Raw genomic sequence first — 26,774 nt, forward strand, 5'->3', positions numbered from 1 at the left:
TGACCCAGTACAGTGTTGACACGTGTTACCAGTGTTCCTGAGTCTTTGTGACAGGAAACCCAGTAAAACTGGGGTTTTGTTTGACGGGAAAGCAACAAAGCTGCAAGAGACTTCTCCATCTCCCTAAGAACAGGCTCTCTCTACAGATTTAGGATCACAGGGTTGGTGTATTTGAGTGCTGTAACTTAATATAGGTAAGTGTCCGGTTTTCGGCTGTTTGAAGGGCCTGGAAAGGCCCGGAGTGGCCTTGGGGCAGCCCGCGTATCAAAGAACGAGAAGAGGCTTCAGTTCTTCTTTCGGTCTTTATGTTTATTAATTGTTTATCTAAAAGATTTTCTTTCGGCCCGACAGAGGTCTGCTCAGCAGTCAGCCATGAGCACACTGTGCTGCCCTCCCGACAGTCACCTATCTTTATACCCATTGTTACGTGTACAATATTTATCATTATTCCCCAATACCATTTATTCTTATTGCCCGGTGCACTTTTAGTAATGACCAATCCTAAAGTGCCACCATCACCATAGAAGATGGAGGAGAAGAAGAAGAAGAAGAAGGACAGGACATGCCCCAATTCCTCCATCTTACTTCTCTAAACCCCCCTGTACATAAATCCTAAACCCTGTGTCTCACCCTCTAATTAACTAATCCCTTCACCATTCACCCCGGTGAAGTCCTCCTATCCTCATACAGGTGTCGTCTCCCGTGTAGGATCAAAGTCCAGCCACCAGACACTTCTGGCAACATTCCAGGACTCCCGAGCCCCCCAAGGGTGGTCTCGGTGGCTCGGCACCTCAGTCCTGAGGTGCTGAGATCCCACAGGTAAGGACAATCCTTTTGTCACCTGCCTGCCAGAGGCTAGAATTCAGCTCGTAGATGTTTAATAATTTCTGTTTTGGGCCCAAAAGAGACACTCTGGGAGTCTGTTAGATGGGTTCCTGTGATGTGGATTAGGAAGTTTTGGGAGCGTTCCCCATAACTACTGATGTGTGCTGCAGGCTGGCACATCTGTTTCAATAGTTGTGTCTTTTTTTTTTTCTTCCTTATCATGAAACTGGTGCTATTGCTGTCTTCCTGGTTTTCTGTCTCTGATGAACTAATGTCCACCTGATGCTATATCCTTATGTACTCACTTTCAGACTCTTTCTGCTATAAATAATCTCTGTTGTCTTTCTGGGATTTTTATTTATGTTTCAGTATATTCAAGTCTTTAGCAACCAAAGTATTGTTCTGAAATATTAATTGTGATGTATTTAGCAAAAGATCAGTTAGCAGTATTTAAAGTAATTTGTACTCAGTCTTTCCACACAATTGATTTCTAACCTTCAAAATTTATGTATTACCAAAAAAAAAAAAAATGAAAGCCACCAAAGTCCTGACACTTACCTATTCCAGGCATTGCTGTTTTCCCAGAACTCATAAACAATGAAGTGGAAATTACTCGGAATCTTCTGTATGGAAACACTAAGAATTTCACGATAGAACTAATTTATTGAAACAAAACAAAATTATTGGACATATACATTTTATTCCTAACTGCTTATCAGTAGGAACAAATGCAATGATTTTTTAAAAAAAACCCACAGAAAATCAAACCCAATACCAACCCAATTAATAAACTTAACAAATGATTGATCATAGTGATCACATACTTCAAATTGTCTGAGCTTTTAAAAATAAAAATCCTTGTATGTTTATTTTTATTATGTAATATTTTTATGAAAATAATTTTTCATATTGCTCCAATAGTGTAATTTATCTAAACAAATGCTAAACAGAAAATTAATCAAACAGCTGCTCAGGGAAGATAATCTAATAAGTAGAAGTTGTCTTTTTGTATGAGAGATGCATCCAAGTGTCATAGAATTTAAGTGCTTTGAAAGCAAATGGAGTAAATGAAATAGTGCACATATTATGGAGTAAAAAGCCATATAGGCTGACATCTGCTGCAGATACACTTTTAAAATAATATTTTGCCTACTAGTTACTTGTTCTTAAGTTATTCAAGTAACAGTTTCTCAGGAGTGAAAAATGACCCACAGGATACCGTTGATCTTCTACACAGAATCATCCTGCTTATTGTCCTGAGCATAAAAGCTTTATAGTGTGTAGGGTATTTATTCACTTGGGTAATCAAAATGATGCTTAGATAAATAGCAGAGAAAATATATATACAGATTTTTCCATGTGCCCAAGTGTGAGGATGCTGACCTCACTACTGCTGTGCTTGAAAACTGGTCTCAGCTTTTGCTTCATATTGTAGTCAGCAGTGTTTTGTGATTTATTGTTTTTTTCCTGCTGCATGTGAAAGTGCATGGTAAAATGGCCAAAATATCAAAAGCTGTTGGAAAAAACAAGTCCCTGTCAATTAGAGCTACAGCAAAACCCATCCATTAGGTGGCATTACAGACTTAACAAATGCCTGTACACTTGGAAAGAAAGGAACTTTCTGCCACCATTTGCTAACTTGCATTCTGAAGTCATGTCACCTGTCTTCCCCAACAAACCTGCAGTCACTACAGTGCTTTGCTGGATGTTCATTTCTGGGAGGAGGCTGGGAGAACATCTTATTGGGCTTTTTTTCCATCTCTTGGCCAACTAGAGAATTTTACTTTCCTCATCAGTCTGCCCTTACAAGTGAACCACTGCAGAAAGATCACTCTTCCAGCTTAATTTTTCTGGTCTATGTGAACACTACTGATAAAATCCTAATTGTGATAATCTCATAGCAACAAGACTCATAAATTAGGGGTGTGATAGGCAATCTTTGAAGCCCTTGACTAGATGGGAAGATTCTGTGACGTGTACACATTACAAAAATATCTTTTTCATAATGTATGATAGTAGATCTCTCTAGTATGTTAAATTCAAAAATTAAGTACACTGGTAAGCCACTAAAATTTATTCTTAATCCAGCTCTAATGTTTTATTAATTCTAAAAGGAACAAAGCACAAACATAGTTTCATTGAAAATTTTGCTTTTTAATTTTTCCAATTATTTATTATGAATTAAAATTTTACAACAACAGCCTAAAGGGAAGATTCTGAAAACTTCCAAGCAAATAACTGGTGAACAATTGATAAGTTGCTCCTTCTCCAGGTAAGCATAAGTGAAGGATGGCAAATGAGTTTTCCAATAAAGAATGTCAGCCTAGAAGCTTCCAGAAGCTTCTAGCTTCATGAATTGATGACATGCAGAGCTAACAAGCCTGAAAAGACTGTTTAGCGTCTTTGGGATGTACAGTCATTTTGTGACAGCACCTGAAATCTGCACATTCTCACATCTCTTTCTAGTTCTAGGTGTCTTTAGAAAGCTTTGTATTACACACACACATAACCCACCAAGAAAGGTGTCATAGGTTCCCTCTTCATGAATAATCTGAGTTACTAAAGAAAAAAGGCTACATTTCTTCCTGCAGCCCAAGGACAATAACCCTGTACTTACTGCAAGCAGCCACCTTGAGCAGAAGCAGATTCCAGGTACTGCTTCAGGGCAAAACGGAATTCTTCCACTTTTTCTTCTTTCACAGACATTTGGTGCTGCACAATCATTATCTGCTGATACAAAACCATGACAATATTGCTGCCACAGCTTCCTCTGAATTCCTTGTACTTTAAATATAGAAAAGTCTATCATGAAACAATAAATCACAGAAGAAAACCCACAAAAGTTCCCTTGAAGTTTGCAGTCCCTGTTTTAGTGATCTGGAGTGGAGAAGTAGAAATGCTCAAGCATGGCTTTTGTGCCTGGGCATGAGTGTTCCCTTCAGCCTGTTGTCCTAACTCTGTGCTTTGCCCTCTTCTGAGTCTTTTCAGAAGAGGGCAAAGCACAGGCTGGACTTTGAGATGCTCAGTAATAAAGTCAGTGCGTTTCCTTGGATGAAGCTGTATGCCAGCAGTGAGTTTTGGGGTAAGAGAATATCCCCACAACCTGCACTGGATTGTTGCTTTTGTAAAGGTGCTTTCAGAGTTTTTACCTTTTAGAGCCCTGCCCCTCACCTGACTGAGAGGGCTAAGATAGCCCACATTAAGTGATGAAGAGAGAGGGGGTCTTCCCTCCACAACCCAGCAGGAAAATGAACAGTCTTTATAAACAGGACTATGGAAACCGTCAGCAGTGCAGAAGACCTATCTATCCTGAATTAAAATAATCATCATTTAGCTCTTTCAAGTTGTTTATTTACTGATTAACCTATTGAAGCTTGTCAACTTTACTAATGGAACATTTAAAGCAACACTATGTGCTTCTTAATCACTACATGCAGGTTTTTGACTTGTTTCTGCCTTGATAATGAATACTGGTAAATCATGGATTATAAGCAGTTTGTGTAGCAATACTGCATAATCTCATTTTTAAAAAAAATCTAATGCAACTCCTGTGATTAAATAATTTTTTCACGTATATTTGATTTGCATTTTCTTAGGTTCAAGTGAATGAATGTTAGGTTTATGAATTTAGGAATGCTAGTATATCAATCTTGGGACATAAGCTTGTTTAACACTAAGTTTATTTCTGGTCACAATTTTGGTTTTGTAGATTGTAATGAGCACAAGATACTCTTCCATTTTACCTCATAAGATTTCCTATTGCAGTTTTGGGAGGGAGGGAGGCTGTACAACAATGGTTAAAGCATGCATCCAGCATTTGGAGCAGAGAAGCTACCACCCCATAAACACTGCTGCTAAATTTGATAAATCTTATTAATTTTTCTCCTTATGTGTGTTAAGGTTTTGGCTCACTCTGTCCTTTAAAAACAATGTAAAAAGTTAATATAAAAGTTTTACTCACATATTCTAAATTTTGTTGTTGCCTTTTGCACAGTGTATTCTGCTAACTGAAATGGATTCTTATCACTGGAAAAAGTGAGGATAAAGATTTTTAAAATTATTTTTAACAAAAGAAACCTGGTGTGGTCTCAATGCCTGGTGCTTAAAATAAAATGTCAAAATCATTATCTTGAACAGTACTTACAGATCTTGCATTTTCTTCCAAAACTTCCTCTTCAAGTGGCTCAAGCTTGAGGTCCTTTGAGGCAATTGAAAAGAAAATAGAAATTGTAAGAAGAGTCAATAATATAGATGTATTCTGTTCTTACATATTTTACAAACTATTCCAATAACTAGATTCTGTTCTACGCCAAGAAGTTAATCCCTTCTTTGTTACTTCTAAGTCAAACACAAGTTTTACATGATCCTGCATGCCTCAGTGGTTAATTCCAGCCCAGGCTGTCTTGTAAAGTTTTATTTATAGTGCTTGGCAGGTGATTTTTCATTTTAACAAATCTGCTTGTTCCCAAATGTATGTTGGACTTAATTGAGAAAAGACAGACATCCTCTCAAATTGTCTCATGGACTGTGGAGATGAGCAAGAATGGCAATTTGAAATGAACTATCAGCTACTGTTGTGCAATCATAAAACTTGACACAGAAGAAACTTCCCTGCAGGGACTCTGTGGTTGCAAGGGGCTGTTTTCTAGCATTGGAAGAGATGTGCCTGATGGTCCAAGTCAGGTCTCTGAACCTGTGCTCAGCCCTTGCTGTGACAATGGGCTGGGCAGCAGCAAAGAGATGTGTCTGTGAGTGCACCTGGTACCCAAACTTGATGTGCACTTCAGGAATCAGTGATTCACACAAACACCAACCTATAACACACACAAAATCGTCCTTTACTTGCCAGGCACATGCAGTACCTCCTAACCCAGTGCCATTATGATATTCTGAAAAATACCCACGTGCCTGAGAAAAGAAAGCAGATTGATTTGCAATAAGCAGCTGGAGCAAAACACGCTCTGTTAGTGGTGCTTCACATCTCACTGAACACAGTTCTTGTGCAACAAAGAGAAAAATCTCCTTCCACTCCCAGCGTGGGTGAGGATTGATTAACCTGAGGTAGCAGCTGTTCTGCCAGCACAGATGCTGTACTCGCTGAAAGCCAGCAAGAGACGCGCAGGTAGAATCCAAATGAGCAGAGCACCTCCACCAGCAGCAGGTGGCAGAGCAAGGCAGGAGTGAAGTGTTCAGAAGCTGCTGTGAACTTAAGTCATGAAATGTGTGTGGGAAGGGAAAGACAGCTGGCTTTATTGTCAGTGCAGACACTTCGGATAAAAAAAATGAGGGAAAAAAATGTGTATTCCTGAAGTGAAAGTTCACTTTCACTGCCTTTTTTTTTTTTTGTCAGGAAACATATGGAAAAAGAGAGGAAAGGAATGACTCCAGGAAGTACTGCAAAGTTTCTCTAAATGTAGCAAGAAAATAATTGTTTTCTTTGCCAGTATATGTAAATAAAGCCTGGAAATAAAAATGGATGCAGCTCAGAGGCTTTAAAATGCCTTTTCAATCCTACCTCTCCTCAGCTGAGAAGTAGTGGCTTCTGAAATTGCCTTTTAGAATGATTGTACAATCCTTTCTTACTTTTTTCAGGGCAAAGTCAAAAAGAGGGGTTTTAGTCTGACAGGCAGCTGATATTTAATGCCTCTCCCAGTCAGACATGGCTGTGAGATACAAATTCAAGTAGATGCAAAGTTAGACAAAGGTGAATATAGAGAGGTTGTCTACTGGAAAAATTAGACTTGTGTAATTGCTGTGTTTTATTAATCAGGTTTTATATTGACAAGGAGGTAATTATGGGAGGTTTATGCCCTGCCACTGCTTCCCTTTGACACCAAGCTCCTTTTCAGACTCAGGTTCTCTGTCATTTTTCTGTAGGAAATGTGATCATTTTATAACACCCTTGTTATAAGTTTATTTACCACAAAATGTTTGGCTGCTTTCTGTAACATTTGAACTGCTTTATTGCTGAATGCCACATTTATTTATTTTTAAAGTAACATTCTTTTAAATGGTTTTTTTTTGGCATCAGTCCATGTCAGGTGGAAATTGTGGCAGGGCAGTGAGCTGCTGTTTCCAAAGCCGAGTGGGGAGTAAAGCCAGACTTACCTTTCATGGTGGACTTTGACATTTCAAAATCCAATTTATATCTATTCAGAAAAAGATCAAGTTGCTACTAAAATGTCATTAATGTGGCAGCTGCTGTGTAATTGCCTTTCCCATGCAGAAATGGCCTCCGGGAGGAAGGTCTGGGCAGAGGCTCACGGGTATCCCTGGCCAGAGCAGGGAATGCTGACGGCACTGAGCACACCACGAGGAGCTGCAGAGCGCGGCAAGAGCAGAGGGAGAGGCTGACAGAAGTCATGGACAGCGCCACAAGGAATGGCCACATTTCACAGCTGGTTAAGGAGAAGTGATGCGAGAGACTGTCAGACTGCAGGGATAACCAAAGGGAATACTGGACTCCTTTTGGAGCAAGGCCAGCAGTGCTGGGGGTGGCCACATGCAGCTAATCAGTAATTAGGCTGAGATAACAGAAACACTAAACTGGGACCAAAGGGGAAAGGTAATTAGGGGCATTTTATTAATTCGGGAGGGAGGAACGGCAGAGAAAGGTCAGTGTGCTTCTCTTGCTGAGGCCTGTGCCAAGTCACCACCATTTATTGGGGTTTTTTGTTAAAACCCTTACTTAACTATTTTCTGTGTGTAAATTGCTACTGAACTCAAGCTGGACTAGTGGTTGACTAACAGGAGATGTTTTTCTGCCTTGACCCAAGGTCTGAGCCAGTGCCTGGGTAAGGGACGTGGGTCCAGCCACAAATACTAGATGACAGTATTCACAGGGGAATATCCCAATCAGCTAGAAAGAAAGAACAGGATCAGGTTGTTTATGTCCCTGTGAGTGCTGCCTGTGTAGGCTGGTGAAGAAACCCATGCCAGTGTCTTTGGAGTGCAGGCAGTGTCACTGCTGGTGAGCACTGACCTGTGGGGAGGAGCAGCACCAGCCGGGACTGGAGCTACTCCTGGCTCTGAGAGCACAACTCAAAACCTCACCTCTAGTGGACAAGGAGGAAGAAACACCCTGGGTCCCAAAATCCACCGAATTCAGCCACTCCCCTAGGGCGTATCTGAAACTGTCTGTCTGTCCTTCAATAGGGAAATTTAATGCAGAGAAAAACTCAGGAATTTATAACCTTACTTTTTCATCTGCTGTTCTTTCTTAAAAAAAGAAAAAAAGAAATCATCACACACAGATTTTAAGACAACTTTTGAACACCAGAGTAACAATCAAGTCAGAATAATAATGAAGAATAGATATTTTCTGTACTGACAGATGTGGCTCAGTATTTTACAAGCGCTGGGAAGCCCTGGCATTGTTGATCAGATGGGTGATTTGTCAGAGTCCTGGAGGGCTCTGCTTTGGTGTGGGAACCACAGGTGGTTTCTGGGCTCGGGGGCAGCTGCAGCAGGCTCCCAAAAAGATTTGCATCAGACTTTGGTTGAACTGTACTGACAAGGAAAGCAGTTTAATCTTTATAAATGAAGATTCTCTGATGGGTAAGGAGGAAACAAAACTTTCTATCAAGCTTTCATGGAAAAGTTTAGAGAGGGAGAGGAAAATTGTAAAGTTGTAGCATGCTCTCCCAAACAAGCACTCCAGTCATAGAATAATACAATTTTTCACATCTTTATGAAAAGTTCAATCTGTGGTGATGGGAGGGGGAAAAGGAAGCATGGAAAAACAATGTCATGAATAGGAAAGGTGAAGGTGGAAGAAAATGTAGGCCTTTAATGAGTGTTAGCTCTCTTAGGTAATGTTGTGACTGGGACATTGAAAACATTTGTGGTTTAAGGACTAATTTGCTGAAAGTGAAAAAAGAAACAGGTGACAAATCACACACACCTTCTTTTCCAGTCTATCAATTAACCTCTGGAGTCTGTTTATCTGGATCACCCATTGGCTGTCTTCCTCAATCCAACCTTTGAAAAAGAGAAAGGATAAACCTTAATAAAACATTGCTAAGTTGCTGGTAGATAGTGTATTCCTGTCTTAAAAAAAAATTACCCTGCAAATTTTTTGGCTTTTCAAAGATTGTGCTGCAACTAGTTCCATGGTCATTTAGGTGGAACTAAAGGAAAACATGATTTGACTCAATGGATTATTTTCTTTCTTTTTAAGATTAAATAGAAATCCAAGACAGAATGAAAACTACATTATAGCTTAATGCCAGTGCTTTTGAAATAATGCTGGTAACAGAAGAAAGTTCTCCATCTCCACTGCAGGTGGAGGTCCTGTCTGTGTAGTGACCTGATCATAGAATCATAGAATGGTTTGTGTTGGAAGGGACTACAAAGATCATCAAATTTCAACTCCCGTGCCACAGGCAGGAAATCTTCCACTAGATCAGATTGCTCAGGGCCCCATCCAACCCAATCTGATGTCATACAGCAAGGCTAGATCTAGACAATACTGTTCTAGACAGGCACAAGCATCTGGGCTATGAAGGTGGTGAAGGCTCTTGAGGGGAAGCATAAAAGGAGCAGCTGAGGTCACCTGGCTCGTTCAGTTTGCAGAAGAGAAGGCTGAGGTGAGACCCCATCACAGTCTGCAACTTCCTGGTGAGGGGAAGAGGAGAGACAGGTACCCATCTCTTCTCTCAGAGTGACAAGTGACAGGGAATGCCATCCAGCTGTGTCAGGGGAGAATTAAGCTGGATATCAGGAAAAGGTTCTTCAGCCAGAGGGTGTCTGGGCACTGGATCAGGCTCCCAGGCTCCCCAGGGAAGTGGTCACAACATCAAGAGTTCAAGAAGCATTTGGACAATGCTCTCAGGCACATGGATTCTTGGGGATGACACTACACAGGGAAAGAGTTGGACTTTGATGATCCTTATGAGTCCCTTCCCATTCAGGATATTCTGTGATTCTGTGAGTCCCTCTAATGCCTCTGGAAAGTTTTGCTTTGCTAAAGTACTGTGGAAATTGTCTGCCAAATGAAAATGACAACACTCAAGGAAACAAACATTTGCATTATTAAAGAAGTTTCTGACATCACCCATCATGTAAATGTGTGAGTGATTGCTTTAAGGAGAGAGGAAGGCTATTTATCAGAAATGGAAGATTTTTCAATAAATGCTCTTGTTATCCACATTCATCAACCTTCTCATTTCCCAGCTGAGAGTCTTGTGTCACTTGCATATATTTTGACCAAAGAAAGAAGCCCTAATGCTGAGAACATACCACAGCTGTGGTCTGTAGAGGAGGCAGGGTATGGCTTTACCTGAACATTACCTGAAGGAATGTTGGCCTGAGCCTTGGGTGTGTACACACACCACAGTGTTACTGTGGGCAGCTGGCAGTAAGCAGGAAAGTGCCAAGACAAACACAAACCTTGTGTAGGAAAGTAGACAGCTGTCAGCTATTAGTAGAGCTGTGGAGGAAAATGTTAGCTCTTTGAGATTACACAAATACAGTAAGTGGATTTGGTAGAGTTGCATTTGTTTGGGCTCCTTCTGAGTCAGGAGTGCAGCTACAAGGCTCTGTGACCTTCCCTGTTAGGAACACCAACTCACAAGGGACCAAACATCATCCTGCATCACTGCTCTCAAAGAGCAGCATCATTTGGTGAGTGGCAGGGAGTGAGTCATGAATGTGAGGGACAGAAAGGTCCTCAGCAGAGGCTTTAAAAGGAAGAGGCCAGCACATGGTCAAGAAGTGAGATAGACCCACTAGATATTTTGTTGTTTCAGTCACCTTCATGCCTTGATTCTGGGACATGTAACTAAGCATGAAGATGTCTTTGCTGCAGCTTCATGCTTAATGTCACTGCTTCCAAAGAATTCCATTTACCAAAGTACTCCATCATTCTCCAAAGCAGAAATGCTGGTGCAGATGGTTTTTTTTGCCTGCGTTATCTTAAATGAAATATTCTTTTGTTTCTGGTTTTGTGTTTTCCTTTTCTGTTTATTATTTATTCCCCTCAGCTGAGATATGAGTCACGGCAGAGAACTTGGTTGCATTTAAATCACGCCTTCACATTTTCATTCATATCTGCAGGCAGTACAGATTACCTAAAAAATGTTGAATCAATCCAAAATACACACTTTGGCCCACAATTAAATTTTTATCTTTTATAATTTCAGATCTATGGACTTGCATTAATTTTCCTCAGGTTTCATTTAGTATCTTCTGTATTAAATTGAAATTGTCTTCTGTCAGTAAAGCATCTTAGTTACATGTCTAAATTAAATTCTTGAGAGGAAGATTTGTGTGTATTTTTCTGTATATATGTCTATGTGTTTAAAATGTGAAATACCATACCTGTGCTGGAATAAGAGTTATTTGATGACAGGCTGTTGTTCCTCTGAAGCCTTCGAGCTGAGTGTTTTCCTGGCCACTGGACTGAGAGCACTTCTGGTTTTGTTGGATCTTCTCTGCACAGAAACACAGGAGACTTCTTAAGAAAAAATAAGGGAGAGCTGTTCTCTCTCTGTTCTCAAAAAGTGTGCTTCTACCTTCCCTTTTGTGGTGGTTTGACCAGGAAGGAGTGGGAATTCTGGGAAGCTGTGGTCAAACCAATGAAGGTTTTGGGTTTGAGACTGGCACCCGGTGTAGCCAGTGGGGTTTGGACACACCTCCGAGAATACACAGGGGTTAAAAGCAGGGCACTGCCCTTGGCACTCCCTCTTTTTGGACATCGCGGCGAGGAGGTCAGATCTCTCCCCCCGTCCAGCCCGCTGCTGCTGGGCGGGGGAGGGGCGGCCATGCGGTAGGCCCGGGGCCTGGACAGAGGTGGGGGTTGAGGGGCTTTCAAGGATGGAAGGGTGGAGGAGCCCCAAGAGACATCGAGACATCGGGCAGCACCCCCCCCCCCCCAAGGAGAGCAGCCAGCCAGGAGGAGAAGGGGGGAGGAAGACTGCCCGGCCGGAGCGGCAGCGTGTGGGCAGCGTGCGTGGGAGTCGCTCCGGGACCCGACAGAGACTGAAAACTTTTAACCCTTTCTTGCATGATTGGGGCCTTGCAAAAATGCTAATCCTCCTCGAAGCTGAATAAGAAGGGAGATAGGAGAACCTGGCCCGAAGAATGTGGAGATGATTGGATGGGGAGAGATGATTTGGAGTGGCCTTTTGGCTGGACTTTTTCTTGTAGCCATGGACTCAGTTGTTCCTGTGACACAGACTGCATTTAGGGGGAGGCAGTGCCTCAAAACCAGGAGGGTTCATTTGTGAGGACCCCCCGGCCCCAGGGGGTTGGAAAAATATGGGGGGGACAGATGTCCCAAAAGCAGAGACTGTGCCTTTTTGGAGTGAGACAAGGCATCCTTGAAAAGACAACCCTAAAAGCAGCTCTGGCCATGTCTCAGTGGTGAGAGCACTGGGCATGGAAGGAACATGTCACAAGCGGCAAAAGGACTTCTTTTTTTCCGGGCGGTGCCGAAGTGACAAGGAAGCATCCGAGGTTTCAGTGTGTTTCCAGGAGAAGCCTATGGAACAAGAAGGACTCCTTTCCTCTTCATGAACTGCAGTTTGAGTATACTAAAGTGTCGTGCCGGGCTGGGCAGTTGGTGTTTTTGAGAGAATGTATTGGATTGAGAAAGTCAGGGAGTGGGGAGGAGGAAAGTGGTTTTGTAAGGTTTTCAATTCTTTTCTTCTTTTTTCCTTATGGTCTTTCCCTATTTTCCTGTAGTTTAAGTAATAAAGTGTCCTTTATGTTTAAGTTGGAGCCTGTTTTGCTTATTCCTGGTCACATCTCACAGCAGACACCAGGGTGAGGCATTTTCATGGGGGGCACTGGCTCTGTGCCAGGCTCAAACCATGACACCTTTTGAATTAAATAAAAAGAAATACCTGTTGAGAGGACTGAATTATTTTCTGGATTTTCACTATAACTCATTAGTTTTGATTAGGTTGTTAAAGAAGTTAAAAGAAAAAAAAAAAAAAAAGAAGAGGGTTAAGCTGGCATAAACCTAAATCTTTGAGGGAGACAAATTTCAAGGTCAGTATCTGTGCATGCTGTGGTTCTGACCTGACCTAAGCAGTCATTCACAGTTTCTTCATTCACAGGAGTTTTGTAGCATCACTGCAGAGGAACTGGCATGAATAGAGAGCACAGACACTGTGCATGCTTGGTGCACCCTCAGACTTTCAAAACCTGGTTGATTCCTACAGTCAAGATGCTGGCACAAAATCAGGTATTACTCCTGTACTTCAGGGGATCTCAAACCCAACAGCAAAACAAACAAGAAAATTACATTTCCAACAGAAAGGTCTTAAGATCTTCTTTGTCCATAAAATACAACAGTTTGTATTTTGCTTTCCCTATTGTCTTTAACAATAGCATACTAAGGAAAAAAATCCATATAACCAAGTAACTATTCAAAAATATTTTGACCCTTGATTCTACAAACCCTCATTACGGAGATCAAGCTAAAACCCTTGAAGGGATGAAGGCTACCCAGGTGATTGAGAGTTTATAGAACTAGAAGTTAACCAAGAATATGGCCATATATTCTAAGAAGAAGCTGTGACAAGCAAAAGCCTGGCTATTTTCTTCCTTTGACATTTTTGCATTGCGTATCAAAAAAAGATAAATTATAAAGCTGGAAAAAACAAACAAAACAGTCAGTCATCTTAGTAATTTCAGAGCTCTTTGTATTGCAGTGGTTTGATTTCTCCATTTGATATTAAACTGTCCAGGGATTTAAAAATAAGTCAGCAGAACCTAGCAGGTACCTAAATTATTGTCCTACAGGCAACCCCACATCACGCATTCAGTTTCAGGAAAACTCCCAGGTTCCTATAGGGAATCAAAAGTGCATCCCTATTTCTCCTGTTATTCCCTCTATCAGATTTCCAGGTGAAATGTACAGCAGCTGTGGAGTTTCCCTGTGACATTGCTCCTGCCCCCATCCCTGCAGCTGCAGAGGGCTTTGCTCCCCTCTCCTGCCGGCTCTGCTCCTCCGCGCTTTCCACAACACGCTCCAGGGACTGCAGCTGGGTCAGGGTCTCCTTCAGGGCAAAGCGAGTCACAAACTGCTCCAAACTGGAAGCCTCCTGATAGTCCTAAGGATTAAATGAAAAAAAAAAAAAAACTAAACAAAAAGTCAGGCTTTGCTTGCTAAGTTAGAAATACACAAGGGAAGGTTCAGACTTCATTCAGGAGGGAAGGAAGCGGGTTGGATGTTTCCATGTTTATAAATGTAAACCACACAAACAACCTTTGCTGATGGGCAAAAAGCCCTCTGAATTTCCAGGTGTAGGCACAGCTCCCACTCAAACTGAGAGGCTCAAGTACACAGTGACACAACACAGTTTCTACTCAAAAAGACCCATTTCTTTAAATCCTTAACTCCAGTTGATGGCAGCACCACATTACTTCTGAAATGTGGAAAAGCCGAAGTAAGACTGACAGCTGCAGAACTGAATTTAAAGCTTTAATTGAGATCCATTCTTGCGAAAAGATGTTTCTCAAGCCCACTGGCCTGTCTCAGACATTGATTATGGGAATAGTCTTTGAGCAGAGCACATGCTTAAGATACTCCCCTGAAAAATCCCACCAGCAGTTGGCTGAAGGGCTATGTGAGAGAGGTTGCCTTCTGAATTTAACACTCTTTGACTGATTTTTGTCCCTTTAATTTGTTTAACTACTTTTGAAACCATAAATCTGTACATTTCACAATTTCAAAAAATGTATCTAAATGTAATATAAACTAGAGTTTGGTTATTATAAAAGTTTGCACCTATGCTTAGCAATTTGTAGTGGTTCTTTGAATAATGACATTTCCAATTTATTGTATGCATAAAAAATATTTATGCTTTTTTTTTTTTTTTTGCAGATCATTTCAGAAATCAATTTTTATGCCTGTTGTCTCCCTGGCCCAATAAATCATATTTCCATCGCTTGTGTCAAATTTGATGTTTCTGGCAAGCCCAAATCTGCAAAAACACCTTGTTCCCTTCCAACCATGTCCATTATGTGATTCCGTGATTTGGCAGTTCTGCAGTAATATGTAGGTAATGCTTTGTGAGGGGGCCACCTTTACAATAATATGAACACCCTCTTTATTTTTTTTCTCATTAATAAATGTAACAGAGAGGATAGAAGAGACCCCTAGAGCCTCTACTTACTGTGTTGAGGTCACATCAGGAACAGAGATAGGAAATAGATTTACATCTCTTATGCTCTGAATGAATTTGTTGGCTCCTCACTCAGTTGATCTTGAAAACCTTTGGGCACAATTTCATCTAAAACAGTTTCATAAAATATGAGAAATTTCCTTAGTCACCACATCTGAAGAGAGATGCTGGTCCCCCACCTCCAAGCTTTAAAGAAGACCTATCACTTCAATGGTGTGGCCTCCTACACTATCTGAGAACCCATTTGAGTATTTTTGGTATTCTTAAGGTATTCCATGTTCTTTCCAATGTGAATTACAGCTGAAATGCCTTTCTGATTTTTAGGCTTCTCTTAGAATTTTTCCATGTATGTGTTTGCAATCAGAACACAAATAGAAGATGTTTAGAAATTTGAATGTAAAATGAAAGATTGTCAGATAATAGCTTTAAAAGCATTTTGCTCTCAAATGAGAGCAATCTTTCCACAACATCTGTTAGTAAGTTAGTTCTTGTTGGAATACTTCTGCTACAGAAATCTCAGGTGTTAAACCACCCATGAATTATCAGAAGTTACTTATGTAGCCAGAAGCTTCACGGTCTTCTACATTTACTTATTCTGTCTTCAGACTAATCAGCCGTGGGTCGGTCACTTTCCAACAAATAACTTTTCATTGATACAATTTTAAAATAGATGCTCATGAGAGATTGTCAGTCTACCTGAAGGACTCTCACCAGTCCATAAATATGTTTATGGCAACCTTTCCATGATTAATCTTTTTGTGCAATAGGAAAGCTGTTATTTTATTATTCTTCTAAACTGTCTCCATTGTAATTGATTTAAAACTTCAGTGAACCTGAGAGATCATTTCATTTCCACAAATTTTGATTTTCTGGCATGTTAGAACAACATGTGTGAATCTGTGCAGCATGGACAGATACCTGAAACCTTTCAGTGGAAATCCAAGGTATACTTTCATTTGTTTTTCAGCTTTTGCCATTGCTCTTGGAAATAAGTGAAGAAATCATCCCGGAACTGACTGTTTCTTGTAAGTTTTTGAACTGTGTTTTAAAATTCTGGGCATTCAGAAAGTAAATGTTGCAAATATGTCGATATTGCTTCCTGGTGATACTCATGGTAAGTCTGATACAAGCATGCTGAATTATAACCTAAATGTAACATCAGTATTGTTTCATTTTGCAAACAGTTCAGGTGGGCTCTCACAGATATGGGGATCATATAAACATTAGCTGTGTAATGCTTGCTGCTGTCTGAGGCTTCTGCTTTCTAACTCCTTGAGAAAAAAATTACCTAGAAAAGTTTTCCTGCATCTTAAAATAAGTAAGATTTTTTTGCATTAGAACTACTCCAAGTTTGTGCATTGCACTGGGATTTTGTGGCCACCGCTCTCTTCACAGAGAGCAGCAGGCACAACTTTCCCATAGGATTTTTCCTAGAGAAGGCAGTGAGAAGCTCAGAGAAGAAGAGAAAACCATTATTATCTCTACTTGCTGCTCCTGTTGTTTTGCACATGTGGAATGTGTTGTGGAGATTGTTTACCCAAAGTGATTTGGTTATTGGACACTGCTGAAGGTTGTTTTGATTCCTTGGCCAATTGGGTCAAAGCTGTGTCCTGGCTGTCTGCAGAGAGTCACGGGTTTTTCTTTAATATCTTTTTAGTATAATATCTGTAGTATTTTAGTATAGTATTCCTTAGTATAGTATCTCTTTAGTATGTAATTTAGTACAGTATTAGTGCAATATAGTACAGCTTAATAAAGCAATTGTTCAGCCTTCTGATTCATGGAGTCAGAGCACATTATTCCCCGTCTGGGGGATTGTCTGTTTCTACTATAGGATTTAGTCTTTTTTTCTTTAATTCCTGTCCCATAACTTCTATATTTAAGGGTTCCCTATGAAAAAGGTCCTTGTGATCTTTAGATATGTTCTAGAGTTACCTTATCAGATTTACAGAGCTATTTTTGAAGATGGGAAAGGTAGGCAGGATGCTAACATCATCTTTGGCAACCTAGAATTATCAAAGACCCTTTCCTTATGTATATTTTACCCAAATATTAGTGCTTACAACTATTTTATGTGGAATTACTTAACTCTTAATGCACGTATTTGAGCAAATAATTACAAATTATTTACTGTTTTCTTTGAAGAATTTATGAGTCAAGAAGTTCTGAGAATTCTGAGCTCACAGCAATGTTGGGCAGCTTTAACTCCTGCCCAGTGAAAAATAGCTATTACCTGTCTTTCTAAAGTTCTTCAAAGATCACAGAAGAAGGTATTCAGGATATATAAATTATCTGAATAATTGTAATTTAAGTAATTGAGGGTAAAAGATTGTCCATTACAATTCAATTTAAACCTCAAGCCCAGCTCTCAGCACTGAAGAATTAGTAGCTATGCTTTAGAATAATTTCACCACTCTATTTCCTTTGAAAATTACCTTATTTTGTGTTTTACGAGAGGCACACTGATACAACATTTTTGTATCAATTTATTAAGTTTATCTTAAGGTAAAATCAGCTCAACTGGCATGCCCAGCATTTTTGCTGCCAGTGCATCGTGCCACCAATCAGTAATGGGACACCATGGATGGTGTCTGAACATAAATCAGGAAAATGTCCCATTTCTTGAATTTCATTAGCTGTAAGTTACTGTTCATTAGCATACACATTACACTACACCACACCACAGTCTGGGCAGTCCAGATGAAATAAGTCTGTGTTAACATATTGTTCTGCTTGTTAGGTTTACTGAGTGTGAATGAATGAGGGTAATTTTCCACATTTTCCTCATCAGGAGGCAACTGTGACCTTTGCAAGCAGCAAAGATTTGTTTAATGAAACTGAAAATGCACATAATTAGTGATTTCACTGTGGAAAAGGTGACTGTGATCTTTAAAAGTGTCTAAAGGCCATCTTGAAGAGTGCAGAAGAGGTTCTCCTTTTACAAAGGCAGAGGAAGCAGTGTTTAGGAATGTCCTAATGCAGTCCCCATGTCAGAGTTACCAAGGTTCAGCAACTCTTGATCCTCTCAGTCTCACCCCTCTCCCCTTGACCCTGCTGCTCCATTATCAGAGGAGCAGTTCCTTGAGATGGAGTGGGACATTTCTGACTGATATATTACTTAGCAATTTTCTGTTTCCTATCTAGATGTCATATTAAACATAATTTCAAAAAATACTTATGCTTATCTTTACAAAAAGTACCCTCAAGTCAACTGAAAAGCAGTTATCACTGAGTAGAACTCAGTAAGAAATAATCTATTTAAATTTCCCTTTATCTTGGAATGTCTCCTGCCCTGCTATATTTAGATCCCAAATTAGAGGGACAATGCCCTGGGTTACAACTTTAAATTGAGGATATAAAATTAGTCAGAATAACTTCACTAAAATGAAATCACTAAGATCTAATTCTTCAGACTGTAGGAAGAAATCAAAACAGCATCAGGATAAAATCATAATTTTCACTAGAAGTCATATTGAGAGATGCTCAATGTATTGATGTCCCACAAATGTAACTTTTACAGCATCCTCACTGTAAAAGTGATCAAAGGCAAGATGTGCCCAATTATTAGATTCAACTTTGAATATGGCACAAGTTTTACAAGTTTATCCAAATATTATATTTAGCATAAATTATGTGTTTAAATTCTTTAGAACAGTGACTATTTCTACCAACCATCTGCAGTGCTGACATAGTAGCAATGAAATTAAATAGGCAGCCATGGCTGATTAGAAAGAAGATTGTCACACATTTGTAACAGCACCTCTCAGAACACTCTATCACTCTGCTGGGATTGCTGAAGGAGTAATGCGCTGTTGTTGCAATAATAGGGGGTACAAAATCCATGCATGGATAAAAAGTAACTCCTATTTAAGTGCTGTTAGGGACATCAGGCAGCTTAGAGATGAGAAACTGTTTTGGCTGTGGTTGATATTAGCAGGTAGCAGGGAAATGGGTAACACCCTTGCTCCAGGGAGAAGGTTGCACTGCTACACATAAAACATCAAAGCCTCTGGTGGTTTTGACAGGTATCAAGAGGAGAATGGCTAGTTAAATGTTTATTTTTCTGCTGTGAAAAAATTTCTATTTACAGGTATGAATATTAAATTAAAGGGGATTTTGTTTTGTTTTTATCTTTATTTTTGACTAAACACATCTTCTCTGCTGCTGGCAAAAATTTGAGTATTGTCTCTTTCTGACCCAGTAGGTAAAAAACTTCCCCCAAAAAAATCAAAGAAGTTCCCAAGAGTTTTCATTACTCTGATAAGGAGCTAGAAGAGGAAAGGCATGAATGTCTGGAATATCCTTGCGTGACTCCTCAGAATTGCTTGCATTTTGCATTTATCTTATCTTTTTAGGATTGTGACTTGCACTAATAGTCACAGTCTTAAAATAAACAAAATAAAAAGTCCAAAACATAATTTAATAATGTTCCCAGATAAAAACAGCATTTATCTGTAGGGTCCTCTCTGCCTTGTATCAGGGTGGACCTGGTGATGTATTGAGCACTATCACCAGCATTTCTCTCTTCAGCTGGGAGACAGTCAGTTCAGTTACTGGCTGGAACAGGCTTCTCTGGGAAGTGGTGGAGTCATCATCCTTGGAGGTATTTAAAAGATGTGCAGATGTGGCACCTGGGGACTTGGCTGAGTGGTGGATTTGGCAGTGTCAAGAGGTTAATGGTTGGACTTGATGAATTTAAGGATTTTTTCCAACTTGAATGATTCTAAACCTTAATGATGCCATGATTTTTGATTGACATAAAAAAAAAGCTATAAATCTAAAGGATCAAATGAACTGTTTTCCAAGTCAATGCATGAAAATTAATACTCGGGATAAACAGCAATACCTGTTTTTCTTGTGCAGCAGCTAATCATTGCATTAATTCTGTGAAAGGTGCATTTGTAAAAAGTGTAATTTCAAAGAGAACAAGACTCTATTCTGTGAAAAATGTTAATAAATTCTAACCTCATGCAAAAATGGGTGCCAGCCAATTTAACAGTTTTATGAAAACAAAACAGCAATTTAAAATTTCATTTTTGCTCAAAAATAATGTTAGTTGTGGAAGACCATTGTCAACAAGGACTTATCTAACTTTCTTCCCAGACAATTTGTTTTGAGATAAAATTTACATAAATGCTACTGTTGCTATTAGTCAAATATGCAAGTAAAAAAAAATCTAGGCATTCTGGTTTATAATGGGTATCAACCCTCAAGATTGCAGTGATTTACATAATTACCATAAATACTATCAGTAACTAAACTTCAAGCCCTGTGTTACTCTCTCAGCTCCTATAATCTTTTTTACTTTACTGGCTCCTATTTTTAGACTGATCAAGAAATTTTCAAGTAATGATAAGGCTGCACTGACTTTTAGCTTTGGGTTTTTCTGAGCAAAGCAGAAAAATTAATGATTTCATAGAGGCAGATAATTAGACATGCTATGTTTGTCATTGAATCCTTGCTGTTGCACACCACACACTTTCCTTTCTATGTTTTTACAAGCAAATGTAAAAAGCAGTAAGGGTTTTTCCCCCCCAAAAGACTTGGAGGGCTATTTGAGAACTTTGTAGCTCCACTGAAGAATTGTCTTGTTTTCATCTTAAAATGAATGTTTATGTTTTGTGTATGTAAGTACTGCATTAAAACCAGTCTTAAATAAATAAGTTTTGATCACTACTGCTCAAATGCATTTTGCTAGTCTGGTCCTTTGCTATCACAGACAGATTGTTAGGTGTCTTTCATAAAAGAGCTGCAAAGGAGGGAAGAATGTCCCTCCAAAGCAAAGAATCAGACTTTTGCAGAGTCTGAAAAAAGGAAAATTTGCAATGTTCCATCCCTCTTTTCCTGTGCTGTCTGCCATTCCTTTCCATGCAAGCCTGCTTTGCTTTTGTCTCCAAAAGAAGAGCTGTACCTCAGCATTGACAGGAGAGGTGTGCAGTCAGAGATCATCACTTTCCCTCCTGCTGTGAGGATACAGCACAAGGAAACAGTACTGAAACAGAAAGTCGTCTTCTGGTTAGATGGGGTTTGTATTGAAGTATATTGCTTCCAAATGCAACTCAGTCTTTTCCCTGCTGAAAGATGTTCCTGGAGAAATCAAACCCTCTCCATTTTTAGCTTCAGACCTCCCATCAAGCAATGGAGCACAAACAGTTCCTACATTCCTGAGAGCTTCCCAGGTGCAGTTTAGTTTGGTTTGGCAGGAGGGATCTGGCCCCAGAACAGTGAAAGGAAGTCAAAGCTTCTTGAACCTGCTAACACACTGGAATGTTTTCTGCCACAGATGATGATGGTTTCACTTTCAGATAGCAGAGGACTGGAAGGCTGAAGAAAACTCAGTTCAAAAAAGCTGTGCTGACAGCTCTTTCAAACTACAGAGGGCAATAAAGTACACAGAAATCATGCTGCTCTGGGTCATTGAAAACTGACTGAGCCACTGTAGATACACTGTGTGCAGGTGGGTCCCACAGTGCAGGCCTTCAATTCCAGAATTATTTTCTATATATGAATTTTCCAATTAGCACATCACTTAGAAAAGGGTAATAAATGCTGCTAGTACTCGCTGACAGTTCAAGAGACTCAGTGGCTGCAGTGGCAGACTGGTGACAAAGTTTTATGCTGCACTAGGAGAAAAAACCCAAGTCTTGCCTGGGATGCACGTCCATGGCCATTTAAAACCACACCAACCTGAGCAGGGAGTCAGCTCGAGCTATGAGCTGCCTCACATCTTGTGTGTCACTGGTGACGAACATCATTTATTATGCTACCTCAATGTGATAACTAACTTTTGCTGCACATCCAGCTCTGATTTCAGATGGCTGAAGTCCGGATTTTAGACCACGAACTTAAGTAAAACTTGAACTATTTAAGACAGAAATTTTAATATTTGCACTCCAATGATTTATCAGGCAATGAGGTCACATAACCTATCTGTTTCCTGAGAACTGAGTTCCTATTGAAAACAATCCAAACTTTAAATTGAAAATTTAATTTCCAAACAAAGATGTAGTGTCAGAGCATATCCTTGGCAGAAAGCTCTATTTTAGCATATTTGAGAACACCTTTTTTTGTTTGACTGTGTTCACACAGAGTTTCTACTAAATGGAATTAAAAGTGCTTTTCCAATTTTAGCCTTGCTCTATTTCTGCCACCTCTAACAAATAGCTGAAGTATTCCTGAAAGACAGAAAACCCATTAGGCTTGAATCCTCAGTTAAGAAAATAAAATTCAAAGAAATTGTTGTTTGGTTATATTTTAGATGGGTTCTTCAAGTAGACATATGAAACACTTATTATTATTCCAGATTTTCTTATCTGTTACAGGGCTTGCAAGGGTTGCAGGATGAAGAGAGAGGCGAGAATGTTGACCTCATATTCAGAAGGCTTGATTTATTATTTTATTATATATATTACATTATAACTACACTAAAAAGAATAGAAGAGGACGTTCTCAGAAAGCTAGCTAAGCTAAGATTAGAAAAGGAATTAATAACAAAATTCTGTGTTCTGGCAGAAAGTGAGAACAGCTCTGCCGTGAGTGGCCAGTAAATCCAAACATCCACAGGAGACCAATCACGGATCCACCTGTTGCATTCCACAGCAGCAGATAACCATTGTTTACATTTGTTGCTGAAACTTCTCAGCTTCAGCAGGAAAAATCCTAACGAAAGGATTTTAATGAAAAGATGTCTGTGACACTTATCCATATTTGTAGTCAGGCCAGTACATATCTTTTATAATCTCATTACTCTGCTGGGACTTCTCCTCGTAATTAACTTTCTGAAGTAATTCTTAAATGCAGTCTTTTATTTACTTCCAGTTGCTATGAGATGACATCCTGCCCTTTAGCAGCAGTATTTGATACACATGGCTATTTTTAAAAAATTATGCATAGCTAAAATGAACCAATCTGTTGCTTTTTAATATCCAGCTCAACAAGACAGTGAGTCAGTGCCCGTTCATTATGAATGGAAGATGCACAGCATGAATGAACAGACATTCAGCTTCCTGGCTCAAGCTCTAAATAAATAAGGTACACTTTTGGGTTTTTATTTTGGCAGGTTATGTAAAATGTATGAGTACTTTACTCCTGCAAACACCCGAAAGATAACAGCTTCACTGAAGAAGCACAGCTTTCTTCACATTCATCTCTCCACTGATTGACTGAAAGAAAAGCCCAGGGTTTTTTGACTCCTGGGGATCTCACTGAATAACTTTGGCTGAAATTTCTGGTTTTGATGACTAGCCTGGTGTGGGTCTGTGGCTGGGTTTGGAGGATCTGGGTTCACTTCCCTCACCTTTTGAAGCTGTTCCACCTTGCACAGGACATTTAACTGTTCAGCCAGGAAAGAGGAGGGAATCACCCGATGTACTGGTGCACTTTTGGTCAGCCACACAGCTGGGATGTGGTCTGAACACAGGAGCAGGTACAGCCACAGTGAACTGAGTGCCAGGTGGATTGGCTGCCTGGCATGTCCTGCAGCCCTGCCACATCCCTGGGGAGACGTGCAGGTGGACAAACCAACCTTCTTCCCCTGGGAAACAGTTCCTCCCTCCAGGGTAAAGGCTCCCTTGCTGTGCTGGTGGGCAACAGCCCTGACAGCTCCTCTTGGCAGGCTCTGTCACCACTGCTTTTGTTCAAAAGGCCTCAGATGGAAATGAAATCTTGTTCTTGGCCAGGAGGTTTCCCTTAACCCACCCCCAGGTTATTTTTTTCAAATTTGGTCTATTTCCAAATGTTGGTGTTGATACTTACCCACGTTTGGCAGGGGACATAGAACCCTCTTCACACAACAATGCAAAGACCATTCTTCAGACCATTCAAAAAGATTTTGGCTATATCCAAACTGCAACAGTTTGCAGACAGGACTTAAATTATTTTGTACACAACCATTTTGAAAAGCCTTTTCTGACTGGATTTTGCTACAAACATGCATATTTGGAAGAACTTAAATATGAATTAGTAAATTCTGATAAGAAAACCACAAGAAATACTCCAAACAAACCAAACATACAGTGTAAGGAAAATTTCACAATCTTTACTTACTTTCTTTGTTTTGTCCATTGCCTTCAGTATGGTTATGTTTAAGTCTTCCAAGACAGATAGAACATTTTCATACTCTCCTAAGTGCTTTGAAAAACAATCTAAAAGAAGAAAAAACCTCACATCACCTACAAATGTCCTCAAAAATCAGTGTCTCATTAAATATCAGCTTTATCAAGTCTGAATTAAGTTACAGCATTATTGAATATCTAAATGCAAAATGAGAAGGAGTTACAATGAAAAGGATCATTTTCTTTTTAAATTTTGTCTTCTCTCTCTGTAAAATCATTCCTGGCATACTTAAAATACCAAAACCAGTATTTCAAAACTTTTTCTTTCAATAAATGATCTGTCAAAATCAGAAAAAATTGTAAATATCATTTTGACAGATGAAACAAACTTATTTTCAAAATATCTCCATCTTTGTAAATTGAAATTTCAGTCTGTCTTCAATTACTAGCAGCAAATGAAGTTTTCATATGTATGTGGCGAATTTGATTATATTGATATGAAAATTAGTAATTCTGGTAGAGCCCTTAGAGGAGATAATATCAAGGGGGGGCTGTTGTGAGGCAGAGTTGGTTGAGAGCAGCTGTTTCTCTGAGAAATGAAGAGACCATGAGTTGGCCAGATCAGCTTCTAGTCCCAGGTGCTGTGACATTTTCAAAAAATACAATGCATGCAAAATTAATTTTAATGAAAATCATGGAAATAACAAGTTGCAGGATGTCCCTGTGTAGCTTCTCAAAGCAAAGGACTTCTTAACAGAAAGAGCTGATGTAAAATCAGAGGGATTACAGCAAGAGAAGGAAGCAAACCTGGGAAATGATGACCCGAGTTCCCATTTGGTTGATGTGGTGAAATACAATAGAGGGAAGCACAGGAAAGAAGTAGTGTGGAAAATAAATAAATAAAATTATGTTAAAGCTTAGATACTGTGTTAGACAAGGCATTTAGACATCAGATCACCTGGAAGAGCACAAAAATCAACATCTAAGTGACAGACAGGAAGAACAAGGTTAGATAGGAGCTTTTTGAAATAATAAATAGCAACCCTTCAGGGCTTTTAAGAGGTCATCATGAGCTTCTTAGGGGAATCATCAAAACACAAGTTACCAGGAACACTGTGATGTGACCTCATGTTGCTGAGAGTTTGAATGGAATTATTTGGAATTAAAATGTATTATTAATTAGTACCCTGGATGTTTTTTAGCTTCATTTCTGAGATGAACTCATATAGCTCAGAAAGAGCTGTATAATCACAAGCTTAAATATGGATTGAGTAAATTCAGTGCCAGATTTACAGATGAGAAACACCCTAGTGGCAATATTTGAAGGATTTAAAAAGGCATTTGAAGCAGCCTGTATTTAATCAAACCAGACAATAAACAGAGTCAGTGCTGGACTGACCCCCCCAGGCCAGCAAGCCTGTGCGACATCAGCTGCAGTAAATCCCATGTGGAACAAAACCACCTCTCTTCCTCAGCCAGGTTTGTACAATTTTGGCCAGATGCTCAACCAGCAGAAATTGTCACAGCCCAGTTCACTTCAGATAAGCCCCTTGTCACATATTTATAAGCCACAGGGTGAGGGGGTTTTTAGGGGGTTCTTGGCCATGTCACCCTGTGGGTGAGTAAATGAGCTGGTATTCAACTTGACAACGTGTTCATCTCTTAAAGCTCTTCAACATTGCTGACCACTGGAAAACTTCTCAGGCTGCCATGTTTTCCTCAGAAACTGTCTGGTGTTGACAAGTAGGATTTTTTTTTCCTGACATATTGTGGGAGAACCTGCAAAAACATTTGTAAATTGTTTTCTGCTGCAAGAAGCACTCCTAGATCAGGTGCTGTTAGATAAGCTGGAGAGCAAACAGGGTGTTGGGGAAATGACTCACAGCTCAGAATGAGGTACAGAAATGGGTAATTGGGCCAAAATCTAGGCCTTGCAGGAGTTTTATTGTGACAAAGGATGATAGAGCTTGTCAAACTTGCTGTTCTCCCTGGCTCAAGTAGGAGGAAAGTAATGAATTTTCTTTTAGTGGAGGTATATGAGTGAATTTTCTTTTAGTGGGGGTATATGACAAGTTTTAAAGTGAGGAACTAACTAGAAAAGATATCTCACACTAAGGGGGAATAAAATACAAGTCATCCATCTATCTATCATCTATCTATCTATCTATCTATCTATCTATCTATCTATCTATCTATCTATCTATCTATCTATCCTTATGTCAGAACAGATCTTGAGTCTCAGAGAGTGTGAAATACTGATTAGGAAAAATATTTTCAAAGTAAACTCTGCACAAAGGGGATGACAGAGTCTGAAAAGATTATAAGCCATCTGCATTTTCCCAGGAGTTCTCTGAGTGGAAATTATTTTGTGTTTGAGCTACAAAGATTAAACAGAAAAAAATAATCACATGGCATGTTTATTTGCACAGGGCTGCTGCGGGCATAGATTATGTTCTTTCCCAAAAAAGAATTTACCACAGAGCCCTTCTGTGTCAAGATTGCTGAAAGATAAGAGTATAGAAGGTTAGTGAGGTTGGTAATGGCTTGTTTTTTGGGTGTTTTTTTTTTTTTTTTTTTTTTTTTGTTAGGGCAGAAGGCTGCAGCTTTACTAAAGCTGGCTGCAGGTTCAGCTTCCATTCCTGAGCCCATTCCCACTGGCACTGTCCTACTCACTGCAAGTCTCTCAAGTTCAGCCTTTGTGCATCATGCTGCAGTTGCTGCTCCTCAGGCCTTACACATTTGGCCCCAGTTCTTGCAGAAA

At 39.7% G+C, this 26,774-nt stretch overlaps 1 protein-coding gene across 1 annotated transcript in view; it reads right to left on the minus strand.

Moving 5' to 3' along the window:
• The window catches only part of NECAB1 (N-terminal EF-hand calcium binding protein 1), a 55,803-nt gene that overhangs the window by 3,548 nt on the left and 25,481 nt on the right, over positions 1 to 26,774 (minus strand). Inside the window, exons 4-11 of the mRNA XM_074555294.1 lie at positions 26,489 to 26,514; positions 24,006 to 24,103; positions 13,753 to 13,886; positions 11,146 to 11,258; positions 8,729 to 8,805; positions 4,970 to 5,023; positions 3,443 to 3,555; positions 1,384 to 1,461 (exon numbers count right to left, since the gene is read on the minus strand). Of these exons, the coding sequence (XP_074411395.1) occupies positions 1,384 to 1,461; positions 3,443 to 3,555; positions 4,970 to 5,023; positions 8,729 to 8,805; positions 11,146 to 11,258; positions 13,753 to 13,886; positions 24,006 to 24,103; positions 26,489 to 26,514 (693 nt within the window). The remainder of the gene's footprint in view (positions 1 to 1,383; positions 1,462 to 3,442; positions 3,556 to 4,969; positions 5,024 to 8,728; positions 8,806 to 11,145; positions 11,259 to 13,752; positions 13,887 to 24,005; positions 24,104 to 26,488; positions 26,515 to 26,774) is intronic.

This window comes from Zonotrichia albicollis, chromosome 1 (genome assembly GCF_047830755.1).
Source record: "Zonotrichia albicollis isolate bZonAlb1 chromosome 1, bZonAlb1.hap1, whole genome shotgun sequence".
Taxonomy (NCBI): domain Eukaryota; kingdom Metazoa; phylum Chordata; class Aves; order Passeriformes; family Passerellidae; genus Zonotrichia; species Zonotrichia albicollis.